The sequence below is a fragment of the Mus caroli genome, chromosome 7 (genome assembly GCF_900094665.2).
Source record: "Mus caroli chromosome 7, CAROLI_EIJ_v1.1, whole genome shotgun sequence".
In the NCBI taxonomy this organism is placed as follows: domain Eukaryota; kingdom Metazoa; phylum Chordata; class Mammalia; order Rodentia; family Muridae; genus Mus; species Mus caroli.
Window position 1 is genome coordinate 58,763,866 of NC_034576.1, and position 15,865 is coordinate 58,779,730.

A 15,865-nucleotide genomic window follows, 5' to 3' on the forward strand; every position below is an offset into this window, starting at 1 on the left:
AGACTATACATTAACCTCACCAGCAACTCTGAAGGTTTCTGTGCTCTCTCATCAGCTCCCTGCTGTGGCCTTTAGTGTGAACAATTTGCCTTTCACGGAGCCTATGCTTTCTGTCTGGGCTGAGTTGGTGAACCTTGCTGGAAGCAAATTGGAGAAGCACAAAACAAAGAAGTCAGCAAAACAGGCCTTTGCAGGTCAGTATATAGTGCTCCGTGGTGAAGTAGTCAGAACGGGCGTCATTTGCCTTTTACTCAGAGTGCATTCACATGACTGCTAAACCTTGGAGTTCAAATGAATTTAGTGCTTATCAGCCTATAGTTGGGAATATAAGATACTTCTTAGGTTTTTGTCTTTGACCTTACATTTGGAACCTCAGTGCTTCTGACTGTAAGGGTTTAATTTAAGCAAACTTTTAGGATACTGTGTTCATTTTCTGTCTACCTCTGGCTTATGACACCATGGGTGTGAGCCCTTTGTCTTGGATTCTCTTGGCTTTGTCTCTGTGCATGGTGGATAGCTTGCTTAAAGCTTTCTTCCCTTTGGGTCTAGAGTACTACCTTTATGACTTTCCTTTTCCTGCCCCTTGGTTAATCTCTGAGATTGTTTCTTTGCTTGCTTTTTATACCATTGAAGTAGTTGTGGTTTCACTCACGACCCCACCTCATTCTGTCTGCTCTTTGAGCAGACTCCCCCGTATTTGTTATTGTTGCTCCAGCTTTTAGGATGGTAAACACCTTTAATTCTGCAGTTCACAACTCTGAATGGCAGGCCTGTGGATATAAACAACTGTTTGTCTCAAATTCAGTCTACTTTCTTGCAGCTGCCACCATTTTTCTCATCATGGTGAACAAACAACTGCCAGATGGGCCAAATTTAGGTGTTTTCATTCTCTCAACCTACACTTAATGTGCTGCCTCCTGGGCCTCCTGCATATCCTGCTGGGGAAAGCTATTCCTCCCCTGCATAGACCATCTCAGGGTGGCTTCCTTGGTCTGCTGTCAGACACATGTGGCATGGCTTCACATCACTGGACCAGAGAGCTCATTCTAGGGAAATGGCTCCAGTTATACTAGATGCATCTGAGAGAATCCCTCATAGGATTATTTTAAGAAAATAAGAAAATGTTTTACTTGTGTCTGGTTAGAGTTTCAGAAATTTGGGAAATATTTAATGATGACACTATATGTTTATGTGGTTCGAGTTTCCTGCTCAGCTCATTAAGACGGCTATCTAGAGATTTGAAGGAAGAAGCCCAGGGATCAGAAGAGTTTACTTCATGACAGTAATATGTCACTGATGTGGGTGATCAGTTCATTCCTGAAGGTCATGTCACTGCCTTCATGTTGCAGAGATGACATGGTCGGTGAAGAAGAGTCTGAGCTGGATATAAGGTTCTTACTGGGTTCCTTTGTTCCGTAGGACAAGTAGACTTGGACCTGCTGCGGAGCCAGCAGTTAAAGCTGTATATCCTGAAAGCAGGGCGGGCACTGCTTTCCCACCAAGACAAACTGAGGCAGATACTATCTCAGCCAGCAGTTCAGGAAACTGGAACTCTTCATACAGGTATATTTTTTTTCTTTTTCTTAGAAATGTTTTAAATAAATTTGAGAGAAAGGAAGATACTCTAGTAGAAAAATATACAAGAGATATGAATAATCAGGTCTTAAAAGGAGAATACGGGTGTCTTACACCCATACAAGGCTGTGGGGCCTGACTGCTAGTCACCAACTGTTAATGCAGTTGTCATCTTAAAAGATTTGTGAGTCTGAGGGTTGGGGTGGAACTCTCATGCCTAGCTGTGTAAGGTATGGTACAGGAAGCCAGTGCATTATCTAGAGTAGAGATGTTGGTTGTTGAAAAGTAGAGTGTTTAAATTGTGCTTTTAAATTCAGATGATGGAGCAGCTGCATCCCCTGACCTTGGGGATATGTCACCTGAAGGGCCACAGCCTCCCATGATCCTCCTTCAGCAGTTACTGTCCTCAGCCACCCAGCCATCTCCTGTGAAGGCAATATTTGATAAACAGGAACTTGAGGTACACTTGTCTAGTCTTGACAGTTTTAATTCAGTATACTTAGTTGTGAGTGACTAATTGACTAGCAGTTACTGAAGCAGTCAGCAGCGTTATTTGACTACCAATTCTCTTACCTAGCTTTCCTGTCTCTAACATGGGGTTTTATTAGTTCATTTTGAGACTCACTCATGAATCTGGGGCTTCCTGTAATGCAGCTCATAGAAGATTTTGGTCACTCACATTTCCTTATATGGTAGATATTAGATAGAAGACCATCTACAAACCTTCCTTATCTGCCCAGGCTGCTGCTTTGGCCCTCTGTCAGTGTTTGGCTGTGGAATCCACACATCCTTCAAGTCCAGGGTGTGAAGACTGCAGCTCCAGTGAGGCCACAACCCCAGTCTCTGTACAGCACATCCATCTTGCCAGGGCGAAGAAGCGCAGGCAGTCCCCAGCTCCTGCTCTGCCTATTGTAGTGCAGCTCATGGAAATGGGATTTCCAAGGAAAAATATAGAGTTTGCTCTGAAGTCGCTCACCGGCACCTCTGGGAATGCATCTGGTTTGCCTGGTATGACTTTTTCTTGTCCATGCTTGCTTGCTTGTGGGTTTGACATTGTGCTATTGGTCTTGGTGGCAGCTGAGTGTTTTTGCTCCTAGGTGTGGAAGCCTTGGTTGGGTGGCTGCTAGACCACTCTGATGTCCAGGTTACAGAGTTCTCGGATGCAGAAACACTATCTGACGAGTATTCAGACGAGGAGGTGGTGGAAGATGTGGATGATACCCCTTACCCTGTGGTCAGTAGCTTCCACGTGTCCTGTCTGTCTTATACGATGATTCTTCTATACTACTTCTTTCCATCTCTTAAAAGAACCAGTGAACTTTTCTATGAGATTTACCCACAATTCTGCCAGGCACATAGCAAAGTTACTGTTTTGCTGCTGAGATAATTAGCTTTTCTCCATTAAAATTTCTCTCAGTTTTAAAATAAACCATTGTATAGCAATCTAGTGATGTTGGGTAGTTTTTAGAATATACTGAAAACACTGGAAGATTATGCCTCTTGTAGACACAGTTACCTTGGAAGCTGAAAGCAGGAAGTTGCTTAACCCTGGGACTTCAAAGCTGGTCTTAGCAATATAGTTAGATATTGTCTGGTTAAAATACAAATAAACGTTCTGGGCCCTCTATAGCAAGAGAACCATGAGTTCAAGGCTGGTCTCCATTATATAGCAGTTTCTGACTAGCCTTGGAAGCATGGAAGTATTACAATCTGTATTAAAAATACCTGGTATGGTGTTGCATGACTGTAATACCACTTTGAAGACTGAGGCATAGGATCAAGAGTTGGAGACTAGCCTGGGGTACATAGTGAGAGCCGGTCTAAAGACAACCACCCAAGCAAGCAATAAATCATGTTTTGTGTGACATATTGATTTCTGACCTGAGAAAATTGTTTTATAAAGTTCATATTTTAGAGGCTTGGAAATTTTTGGATATTGAGAACTGTTAAAATTCATTTAGCCTGGATAGATTTCTAAGTGCTTAAGAGCACTTGTTCTTGTAGAAACTTGGATTTCATTCTCTGAACCCATATGGTGGCCTACAACTATATATAATTTGATCTGTCCTTGACTTAGTTAAGGTTATACTGCTGTGAACAGATACCATGACCAAAGCAAATCTTATAAAGGACGACATTAAATTAGGGCTGGCTTATAGGTTCAGAGGTTCAGTCCATTATCATCAAGGTGGGAGCATGGCAGCATTCAGGCAGGCATAGTGCAGCAGGAGCTGAGAGTTCTTCATCTTCATCTGAGGGCTGCCAGGCAGCTAGAGTGAGGGTCTTAAGCCCATGCCCACAGTGACATACCTACTCCAACAAGGCCACACCTCCAAATAGTGCCATTCCCTGGGCCAATAATATACAAACCATCACAGTTCTCTCTGGGCACCAGGCATGCATGTTGTATACATACATACATGTATGCACAACACTATGATATGATAAGATATAGTATATAAAATTTTTTTATAAATACTTATTTTGCATACTGTGCCATTGATATTAAGGTAGAAAGATTTTTATAAAGAAAACACAGTATTTCCTACTGCACTTGTTTATACTATAGATATAGTGAGTTTTTTGTTTGTTTGTTTGTTTGTTTTTCCTTTCTTTTTTTTTTTAATAGGGTCTTACTATTTACTATGGCTGGCCTGGAACTATGTAGACCAGAATGGCCTCAAACTCTTACAGAGATCCATCTGTCTTTGCTACCTAGGATTAAAGATGTGAGCCACCATGTCAAGCCAACAGTCTCTCTTAAGTATATTTCTCAATTCTTTTTCGAATATGCTTCTGTCATTTAGGCTGCTGGTGCTGTTGTGACTGAGAGCCAGACTTACAAGAAGCGTGCTGATTTCCTGAGTAATGATGATTATGCTGTGTATGTGAGAGAGAACGTTCAGGTGGGCATTCCTTAGGGTGAACCTTATTCATGCTTTGTCTGACAAATACTTGAATATCTCCCATATACTAAGCAGTAGTTGAGTTGATAGATACCCCTGTTCTCAGGGAGCCTGCTGACCTACGAGGAAGAGAGTCAGCCTGGCTTAGTAAGATCTGCTTATTAGAGACCAGCAAGGTAGCTTGCTCTTGGGATGGTGGTAAGATCTATGTTGGGAAAGTGCAAATCGAGCGTGAACTAGGATTGGAGAGTGACTGGACTCATGCTGAGACTTTGGTAAGAAGGCTTTTTAGGTTTTTATATTGATGACTATCAGTTATTGGGTACCTACTCATCTTGCTTGTTCTACAGTAAGTCTACCAAACCTAGACTTATTGTAGGCCCGCGTGATGGTGATTTTCTGACTTACTCAATGCTTTTGCATTTATCAGCTCAGGTTTTCTTTGATGGATTTTTTTAAAACCAATTCTAGTTGTATTACAATTTTTGAAGGAAAGACAGGATAAGCACCATAATTATTTTCAGTAATATAAGAGCTTTATTCAGTTTTCACAATGAATTGGTGGTCTGCTGCTTATAAAGGTGACCAAGAAGCTTTGGTTTGCTTATTATCACCATGATGAATTTCATCAGCTGTAGGATATGTTTCCACTGTTACTCTTTTTGATAATCAGAGGGTCCTCTTATGTGAACATTACAATCTGTAGCTACAGTGTTTTGTGGTGAAAGATGATACAGGCTCATGTATGTATTTCCCAGAGACATTTGGATCCCCTTAATCTAAATACTACGTATCTTAGTTTCCTTTCTATTCCTGTGATAAAACATCTCACCTAAAACAACCTGGAAGGAAAAGGGTTATTTGACTTACATGTCCTAGTCACAGCCTGTCAAGTAGGGAAGTCAGGGCAATGACTTAAGGCAAGAATCTGGTGACAGGAGCTGAAGCAGAAGTCATTCAGAAATACAGCTTACTAGTTTTGCTCCTCATGACTTGCTCAACTTGTGTAGACCACTTGTCCAGAAATGGCACTGCCCACAGCTGACTGGACTCTGCGCCATGAATCATTAATCAAGAAAATGACTCACAGACATGCCTACAGGCCAGACTGATGGAGGCAGTTCCTTACAGTTCCTTCCTCCTTAGGTGACTCTAATTGTGTCATGTTGACAAACTAACCAGCATGGTACTATAAGCATACATCTGGGTCTTAAATACATTTTTTTTCTGAAGAATAGAGAATGCTATTATATCTCTTGTTTAGGTGTACTTGACTTGACTTTGCATTTCAATTTTAGGTGGGAATGATGGTGAGATGCTGTCGAACATATGAAGAAGTATGTGAAGGTGATGTGGGCAAAGTCATCAAACTGGATAGAGATGGATTACATGACCTTAATGTTCAATGTGATTGGCAGCAGAAAGGCGGCACTTACTGGGTTAGGTATATTCATGTTGAACTTATAGGTGAGCACATCCCTTGTTAATGTATTGCACTTCTTAGACACAGTTTCCAGAAAATGAACAAACACTGATCATTGTCCATTTGCCAATAAAATCCTTAGGCTATCCTCCACCGAGTTCTTCTTCTCACATCAAGATTGGAGATAAAGTACGGGTCAAAGCTTCTGTTACCACACCAAAATACAAGTGGGGATCTGTGACCCATCAAAGTGTGGGGCTTGTGAAAGGTAACATCCCAGCAGCAGCGTGCTGTCCTAAAGAGCATACTTTCCTGTCATTTCTGTATACACTTATCATGTATTTACTTTAACTAGCCTATAAAAAGTTTAATGAAGATGTCTGAGAAATATAATAAGGGACAGAAATAACAGACATAAAAAATAGTCAAGTTAAACAAAACAGGTTTGGTAGAGAAAAATAGACATGTATTATTTTATCTTTAAATATTTGATGCTACAATACTGGTTCTTTCCCAGGGATTAGGGGCATATCTAGAACTTCTCAGATTATGCAAGAACAAAAGACTTCTTTTATATCTTAATATATAAATATATATATATATATATGTATATATATATTGCTTTAAAATTTTTAAATGATCGAAACAAGGATACGTTAAAAATGATTATGGCTGTTAAGTCAATGTTTTGAAAGAAGATTGTTCTTAAAGGATAGAAATTATTATTTATTAATATGGTTTTATTCCCTAATATATGAAGGTGCTAAGTGTTATTTTGGAGATTATAAGCATGAATAAAAGTAGAGACTATAGTTTATTAAACTAAGCATCGGAAACTACTTCTTAGTGCAACCATGTTAAGCCACTCTTCTCTCCTGGAGCTGACTGATGTTTTTGTGTGCCATTTCATCCATAAGTTTCTTACCTTGTACTTCTCAGGGAACACTCTTTATCACATGTGAGCAACTATAGCATAGTATACAGAGCCACACTGGTTTACTGTAGGTATATGCTGACTTTAAACGATCCTCAAGGAGTTTCTATCCTGTGCTAGCTTTCAGTGCCAATGGGAAAGACATCATTGTGGACTTTCCCCAGCAGTCTCACTGGACTGGGTTGCTGTCAGAAATGGAGTTGGTGCCTAGTATTCATCCAGGGGTTACGTGAGTTCCTGATTCTGTGATTGCTGAATTTCTTTGGGGAGGAAGTGTTTTCTTTTAAAATTAATTAAAAGTGACCTCATTGTTTTCTTATCAACTCATCTATTTTAAAAACAGGTGTGATGGCTGTCAGACTTTTCCTATCAATGGATCCAGATTCAAATGTAGAAACTGTGATGACTTTGATTTTTGTGAAACATGTTTCAAGACAAAAAAACACAACACCAGGCATACTTTCGGCAGGATTAATGAGCCAGGTAGATCTGAATGCTTATGTTTTGTCTTCCATCAAATATCACTAGCTAGGTAATGACTGGAGTTTGCTCTTAGGTTCGTATGTGTACAGTGAGTGTTGTAGAAGGAGCACAGGTAGAGAGAAGGGGCAGTCTGACCCATTTCCTCCCGCTTCCCCCTACTTCTTTCATTTTAGAGTAGTAAGGTTTGCTTGTCTGCGTTTCCATGAAGAAATGTTAGAATTACCTCCAGAAATTAAGAGCATGTTTGGTTGGTGGATGCAGTGGAAATTGGTGGAGTGTAAGTTTTCATTTGTATTATATATTTTTATTGAACTACACAGAGCCCAGATTTTGCCATTATAAATTTATAGTATATGGTCCTGTACAACTGGTGCTTTTATGTATTTGTGTCTACCCTAACAGACAATAGCATTTAACTTTCTCATCTTCTCTTCCCTATCCCCTGTGTCTTAGTTAGGATTTCTGCTGCTGTGATATAACACCAGGACCAAAAGTAATTTGGGGAAGAAAGGGTTTATTTGCAATTTACAAATTCATAATCCAGGAGACCATGGCAAGAACCATAGAGGAGTGTTACTCTCTCCCACCCCTGACTTGCCCAGTTTCCTTTGTTTTAGCACCCAGGACCATCTGATGAGGGGTAGCTCCCTCAAGGGCCAGGCCTGCCCACATCAATCAGTAATTAAGAAAATGCACCATGAACTTGCCTATAGACAAATCTAATGGAGGCACTTTTTTTCAATTTGCATTCCATCTTCTTGAATGACTCTAAGCTTGTGTCAACTTGCTTTCTGTGTCTATGAACTTGTGTACTTAAAGTAAATTATGTGGGCAGATGTGTCAAATATTTACTCGCTGATTGTGGCTTAGTTTACCACACTGTGTTGTGGTAAATATAGTTCTTGGGGAGCTATACCCCTTGCCATTTTTGCATATTTAATAGGGTTTTCTATCCCACTTCAGACCATATTGTTCCCAGTTAAAAGACACAGAAACCTTTAGATTTAGAGTAAGCTTACAAGTACTAGAGCTGGGCAGTTATCAGCCCCCTAAGCTATTTTGTCTACTTCCCTGTGGTGATCCCTGAGATATCACTTGCAGTGTTCCACCCAGGCAGCTCCTATCCATCAGGCCAGCCCTCATAGCTATGTGCTCACGATCCACCTACTCCATGGTGACTAACTAGCTTCCTTTCTATCCCTCTAGTCTCTACCTCAGACCCCAAGCCCGGGAATCACTGCTCTTGTCTACCTCTTTCCTGCCTAGCCCAGGCTGTCAGCAACTTTATTAACCAATCAGGGATAACTTAGGGGGCAAAGTTTACATAGCATCATTTGGTATAGGTGAGGATCTCCTCCTCTGGGCGACCAGATCTTGGGAGCCAGTATTTAGCATTCACCAGACCAACTCCTTACACACTGTCTTTAGGGTTCATCTGTGTTGTAATGTGTATCAGAATGTGTCTTGGTTGATAGTTACACTTGTCCACTATATGCATATACCAGGTGTTTTTATCCACTTATTTATTCATGGGCATTTACTACCCCCCATTTGGTTGTTGTGAATGATGTAGACATTAACATGGATGTAAAAGTATCAGTCTGTGTCTTGGCTTTACAGTCTTTGCTATGTCCCTCAGAGTTACTACCAGAACATTTCAGCATTCTTGTATTGACTGTCTGCTTTAGAGATGATGATCATTTCCAAGGCCTGCTTAACTATAGTTTTTTAAAATTTTTTATTATATAAGCCATAAACATTGTCTAAAATTATTCCTAAGCATTTGCTTTTCCAACTATTTAAATTTTTTTTTTCTGAAACTTGCGTTGTATTGTGAGGAAATAAACTGATGTGTGCGGGTAGTGTACTTTTGCAAGCCTTATTAACTCTAATATGTATGCATGTTTTATATGTAGGCAAGCTAGCCTTAAACTGTCTGTGTAGTGGAGCCTGACTTTGTTCCTCTTGCCTCTAGCTCCTCAGTGCCAAGATTATAGGCATGTCCTACTAAGCTTATTGTTTTCTATAGTTCTGAGCATTATCTTTCCTAGGCATTTTCCTTCATCACTTTGCAATTCTATGCCATTGGAATTTGGTTCATTGTCTTTCTGCTTAAGTCAGCTGGCCATTGTGGGGCCATTAATGCCTATAATTGTTTCCCCTTAATCTGATTTTGAAATATCTTTGTATCAACAAATAAATTTTACATGTGCATAGATACATGCTTTTTATATTTATCAATATTGGGTGGGTAAGGCTTCTTAATTCTATGGCTTGATATTTTTGGTTAGTTCTAGAAAACTGTCCAACCACCTTTTTTAGCATGCCAGTTTTGTGCCATTCTTTTATATTGGGGTTGGGGGTTGCTCTTGGCTCTGTATTTGCTTTTGTCTCATTCCTTTTTTGTGAACTGTTGCTTCTCAGTTCATGCTTGATGTTTTAGAGCCTCTTTATTGGAGTCTCATCTGTTGTAAACTGCTTATGAAATTCTTTTTTTTTAATATTTTTTATTACGTATTTTCCTCAATTACATTTCCAATGCTATCCCAAAAGTCCCCCATACCCTCCCTCCCCCACCCCCCTACCCACCCACTCCCACTTTTTGGCCCTGGCATTCCCCTGTACTGGGGCATATAAAGTTTGCATGACCAATGGGCCTCTCTTTCCAGTGATGGCCGATTAGGCCATCTTCTGATACATATGCAGCTAGAGACACGAGCTCTGGGGGGGTACTGGTTAGTTCATATTGTTGTCCCACCTTATAGGGTTGCAGATCCCTTCAGCTGCTTGGGTACTTTCTCTAGCTCCTCCATTGGGGGCCCTGTGATCCATCCAATAGCTGACTGTGAGCATCCACTTCTGTGTTTGCTAGGCCCCGGCCTAGTCTCGCAAGAGACAGCTATATCAGGGTCCTTTCAGCAAACTCTTGCTGCTTATGAAATTCTTAATTGTATTGTTATATTTATCCTTTTTCTTGTTTTTTCAGTCTTTGTGTGTGGTCTATATTTATTCATTTCTGGTGTTCTAAATCATGTTTGCATGTAGTCCTTATGTACCTTTGTGTTCTTGGTTTTATATTTTGAAAATAAATATTTTATATGTATGAGTACTTTGGCTGCACATATGTCTGTGTACCATGTGTACATGCCTGATACCCATGGAAGCCAGAAAAGGTCTTTAGATCTCTTGAGACTGGAGTTACAGATGGCTGTGAGCCACTATAGGTGTTGGGAATTGAACCTGGGACATTTAGAATAGCAACTCTTTAACTACCAGGTCCCTGGCCCTTGCATATTAAACATTGTTTCTGGAATCAGTTTGGGCCTCATAATCACTTTGTCCAAAGAATGGGGGGAAGAGAGGTTTATTTTGTCAGGCCTTAGTGATAAATACCTTTTCAAGTTTATTTTTGTCAACTGTCCTTGATTGACATAGTTGTATGTTGAACTGTATTCTATTTTACAGCCCCTAACCTAATGTCACTTCAGAGATTACTCTTTATGCTTCCTGTTGGAATTTCAAATGCTACTTGGTTTCTGTGGATACCATGGCCCCCTTGTTCCTCTATGACAGATACTCAAGGGATCTAGGTGTCTCCTCTGCAAACTTCCATTTATCTCTAGCCTTCTTTAGCTCCTGGCCTTTTAATTCTTTTTTACCTCATTATCTGATACATTCAGACAGAGGTTTATTTACTTTGTTTTGTCTGGTTCTTCTAGTTGGGAAAGGCTAGCCGAAAATTTTAATTTACCATTAATGGACATGTAAATACTTTACAGATTTGACATTTAGCTCTGCATTCATATAAGCATTTTTATTTTTATTTTATATTTTGTGGTTTATAGAGATTGATCCAGGGGCATTCTGCCAGGCAAGCACTTTCCCACAGAACTATTCCCTCAGATCCTAAACACAGTTCTAATAAGAGTGTTTTCTACCCAGACATTAATCCCAGCACTTGGGAGGCAGAGACAGGCAGGCTTTTTGAAAAGCCACTTTTGGTATTAACCAGCTCTTTTAATTTAAAGGGACTTAAAAAATAGTCTAGTTAGAAGCTCCTTGCTATGTAATTCTCGTAGTTTCTCAAACATGGAGGCTCTGACTAGTCGCACAAGTGTGACTCTGTTTGACTACATGCTATAGGGCAGTCTGCAGTGTTTTGTGGCCGTTCTGGAAAGCAGCTGAAACGATGTCACAGCAGTCAGCCTGGAATGCTACTGGACAGCTGGTCCCGAATGGTGAAAAGCCTGAATGTTTCATCCTCCGTAAACCAGGCTTCTCGTCTCATTGATGGCAGTGAGCCCTGTTGGCAGTCATCTGGGTCACAAGGAAAGGTAATGTTTGGTGGGATGTGTCAGGAAATACTCTGATTTGGAAGGTGGATCGTAGACCTTTGCAGTGAACTGAGGAACCTGCAGCTTTCCTAATACCCTCTCAAAATGCATTTTATATTTCAGTTCATAAATAATTTTCAAGTTACAGAGTAGTATGTTGTGTATTTTTAGATTTTAAACAGAATGAACAACAGATTTTATTAAATGGCCAATTGATAAAAGGTTCACTGTTTTTTGTTATATTTTTATATATAAAGTATTAGTTGTTCTTATACTTCTGGCTAGAAATTTTTCTAACTTACAGAGAAGTTTTAGGGATTACACTAAAACTGTGTGTGCTGACAGGGCAGATCTGAGACAGGATGGAGGAGGTGGGGGCATTATCTTATTCTAACTATAGTATTTCTGTGACTTAGTATAAAATGACTGTCTCTAGCCAGAAGTCTATAAATATATTATATATGGGGCTTAGAGTGAGATCTTGCTCTAATTAGGTTGTGGTAAGGAGGGATGTGTTCCGGTAAATATTTAAAGGGTTGGTCTATGCTCCTGGTGGGTAAACATGGCTCTGCACCTGCCCAAGACCTCTGAATTCACGAATGTAAGACATGTAACCTTTACATTCAGTCTGCCTTAACTAGCTCAATGGTTGAGCTTCAAACACCCTCCCCACAGCTAGCATACCCTCCGCTCTGGTATTCCTGAGTTAACATTTTCTAAATCTATATTTTATCTTTGCTGCCTTGTTTCCTTCTGGGCAGTCCTCCCATGGGACTGCACCTTTGCACCTACATTTTGACTGCCTCACGCCTCCTACTCCTTCACAGTGTGGTCCATCCAATGCTCCTTTCATGAAGGAACCCCTTCTTCCCTCTTCTGTGTTTCTTGATAGGAAATCCTAAAAGTCCTACCTCTGTCCCCTGTCCAGCCATTGGCCATTGACTCCTTATTGACCAGTCAAAAAAAAAAAAAAAAACAAAAACAAAACAAAAAGAACAATGTTGGCAGGGACCCACAGCAGACATGTGAATTCCCATTTAAGCATAAACCAATTTCCCTACAGGGATGTTCTCGTTTTTCCAGAGTAAGGTTAAGTTTTTATGTTACATTTTGTATTTAAAAAAAAATCTTATAGGTTCACACTTCCACAATACTGTCTTATTTTACTTTAACTTAAAATATGGGTTTGTGTGTGTGTGTGTGTGTGTGTATGTATGTATGTGTATGTATGTATGTGTATGTATGTATGTGTGGTTTTACCGTGTAGGTTCTAGGGATTGAATTCAGGTCATCAGGTTTAGCAGGAAGTGCCTTTATCCTCTACGAGTTCTAGTGATAACCATTTTAGTAGATAAATATAACTTAAATTTTGGTTACTGAGAATGTTTTGTTTTTGTTTTTGTTTTTGTTTTTCCCTTTTAACAAAAGCATTGGATTCGTTTGGAGATTTTTCCAGATGTTCTTGTTCATAGATTAAAAATGATCGTGGATCCAGCGGACAGTAGCTACATGCCATCCCTAGTTGTGGTGTCAGGTAATTGAACTCATTTACTTTAAAAGAATCATCTCCTTACTTTTAGTAAAGATTATTTGATTTCTTTACTCTTTTTTGTTCTAGGTGGAAATTCTTTAAATAACCTAATTGAACTAAAGACAATTAATATCAACCAAACTGACACCACTGTACCCCTGCTAAGTGACTGTGCAGAGGTGAGTTGTGGTGGCCCTGTTCCTTTTTGTGTGATTTCATGTAGGATACGAGTGACTAGTATGCATTAGCACAGAGCCAAACTTTTCATTCTTAAATGATTTACATATTTCTTCAGCACCTTATTTTATACAACTCTTCTTGGTAAAGAAACAAAATTGATTACATTTTTACTGTTTTTTTGGTAGTAAGCATATGTGCATATTCCTAGTACTCTTTAAATAATTTGATTGAGGTTACTCTTTATATCTACAAGGATTTGTCAGCACTGAGTATCCTTCCCTAAGTGGTAGATTCTCTGGCGGTATTTGTGGTGCTTCTTTGTTGTTGCACCCGGTGGTTCAACTGCTGAACTTGTGAGACAGTCGTAAAATAACTCACAGATGGAATCAATCTGAGTTTATTGTGTCTCTTGAAAATTCTGAAGTCTCCTGGCAAAGTTTTTTGGTTAACCTGTAGGTTGGCTGTTCTCTCTGCTCATGGTTTCTTTAACTCCATGCAATTCCATTTGTTAACTCTTGGGGCTATTCTACTATTGGTGCTCTATGTATAAAGTTCTTGTGTATACCTATATGCAGTGTTTTCTCTACACTCTCCTTTAGCAATTTCAGGGTTTTAGCTTTTCAATTACTCTGATTCACTGAAGAGAAATGGATCTCTTCCTTCTTCTATAGTGTACAGAGTTTGTTTGTTTGTTTGTTTGTTTGTTTTTGAGTTCCTGTCTCACCAAGTTCATTATTGCCATATAAGTAAAAGCTAGTTAATATTTCTATTATGATTTCGTATACTATGCCTTTAATGAACACATTATCAGATCTTCAAGTTTTTTTCTTAGATTTACAGCATCTTTACTGTCTACAAATTACCATCTCTCTAGTTTTTATCCCTTTTATTTTTTTTCTCTTGACTTGGTGCTGTAGCTGAGATGATGAATACTATACCGTATAAGTCTAGAGAAAGCAGGTACTCTTGTTTTGTTCCAGTTTTAGGGGAGATATCAGTTTTCCTCCACTTAATACAATGTTGGTATTATATATACAACAAGGGGTATGTTCCATTTACTCCTAATTTCTTCAGGAATTTTTATCATTAGTTCAAATCTGTCAAGTGCCTTTTCTGTATTTATTGAGATGACTATGGGATTTCTGAATTTAGTCTATTAAGATAGTATTACAGTGATTGATTTGCATATATTGAACCAACCTTTTACATGTGGAATGAAACCAATCATGACATTATCTTATTAATGTGATTTTGAACTTAATTTGCAAAGGTATTTTTGTATCTGTTTATAAGGAAATGGGTCGTTTCATTTGCAGTTGTTTGGTTTTGATGTCAAGGTGATAACTGGCTTAGTAAAATGTGAGTCTGTACCTTTCCTTTTTGTGTTTTGTGAAATATTTTCACAAATATTGATTATTATCAGATTTTCTTATTATTCACCAGTAAATTCATCCAGTTCTGGGCTTTTCATTGTGAAGAGGTACTTAAATATTGCCTTAATCTCTTTGAATGTTATGGATTTGTTTAAATTGTTTAATTTTAGTATGTCATATACAGCTAGAAAATTTTTTGTTTCTTATTTATTTCCAAACTTGAAATGTACATTTTCAAAGTATTCTCTAATGATCTTGAGTGTTTCTTTGGATCCTTTTTTAGCAACTTTTTCAACTCTAGTTTTATCAATTAAAATTATTTCTCTCTTTGGTTAGTTTGGCTAGGGATTTGTCAACTCTGTTAGTCTTTCCAAAGACTTTCCAGCTCTGATTTTATGTATTTATTTTTCTTTTAGTTTCTACTTCAGTGATTTGTGCCCTTATCTTTATTATTTACCATTTAGGTTTAGTTTGTTTTTATTTTTATTTTTTTAGAACCTTGAGGTTTGTATTAATTGGGTTATCACTTGGTTATTGTATTAGTCAGGGTTCTCTAGAGTCACAGAACTTATGGATAGTCTCTATATAGTAAAGGAATTTATTGATGACTTACAGTCTGCAGCCCAATTTCCAACAATGGTTCAGTAGTAGCTGTGAATGGAAGTCCAAGGATCTAGCAGTTACTCAGGGAGTCCTACTAGAGGCTTATCCTGTCTGATACATTGTACTCTCATTGTAGGAACTTGGCATTTTCCTCCCTCATTTCTTCAGTGAGTCAATCAAACTAATTGTTTAATCATCAAGTATTTGGGTGTTTTCTAAGGTTCACATTTGGGTAGATTTCTGGTGTTTCTATACTGTATCCAGATACGCTTCAGGGATTATTTCTGTCTCTTTGTTTCTGTATCTGTGTCTGTTTCTGTCTCTCTTGATTGCTTTGTGGCCTGTAACATGATCAGATTTTAGAGATGGGTGGAGTATTCTATAGATACCTATTAAGTCCAGTTGATCTGTAGATTTAAAAAAAAGATTGTTTTGTTTTATTTTTTAGACAGGGGTCTCACTACTCAACATGAGACCTTAACTTGTCTGGAACGTTTTGTATATAACAGGCTGGCCTAGAATC

The 15,865-nt window shown here is 38.8% G+C and overlaps 1 protein-coding gene across 4 annotated transcripts in view; it reads left to right on the forward strand.

Moving 5' to 3' along the window:
* LOC110297519 (E3 ubiquitin-protein ligase HERC2) overlaps positions 1–15,865 on the forward strand; it is a 171,722-nt gene that overhangs the window by 97,820 nt on the left and 58,037 nt on the right. For all 4 annotated transcript variants that reach the window (XM_021166289.2, XM_029479794.1, XM_029479793.1 and 1 more), the window contains exons 43-55: positions 56–194; positions 1,420–1,563; positions 1,893–2,035; positions 2,316–2,583; positions 2,673–2,809; positions 4,383–4,481; positions 5,780–5,948; positions 6,047–6,172; positions 6,959–7,067; positions 7,182–7,321; positions 11,465–11,655; positions 13,084–13,189; positions 13,274–13,365. In XM_021166289.2, the coding sequence (XP_021021948.1) occupies positions 56–194; positions 1,420–1,563; positions 1,893–2,035; positions 2,316–2,583; positions 2,673–2,809; positions 4,383–4,481; positions 5,780–5,948; positions 6,047–6,172; positions 6,959–7,067; positions 7,182–7,321; positions 11,465–11,655; positions 13,084–13,189; positions 13,274–13,365 (1,863 nt within the window). The remainder of the gene's footprint in view (positions 1–55; positions 195–1,419; positions 1,564–1,892; positions 2,036–2,315; positions 2,584–2,672; positions 2,810–4,382; positions 4,482–5,779; positions 5,949–6,046; positions 6,173–6,958; positions 7,068–7,181; positions 7,322–11,464; positions 11,656–13,083; positions 13,190–13,273; positions 13,366–15,865) is intronic.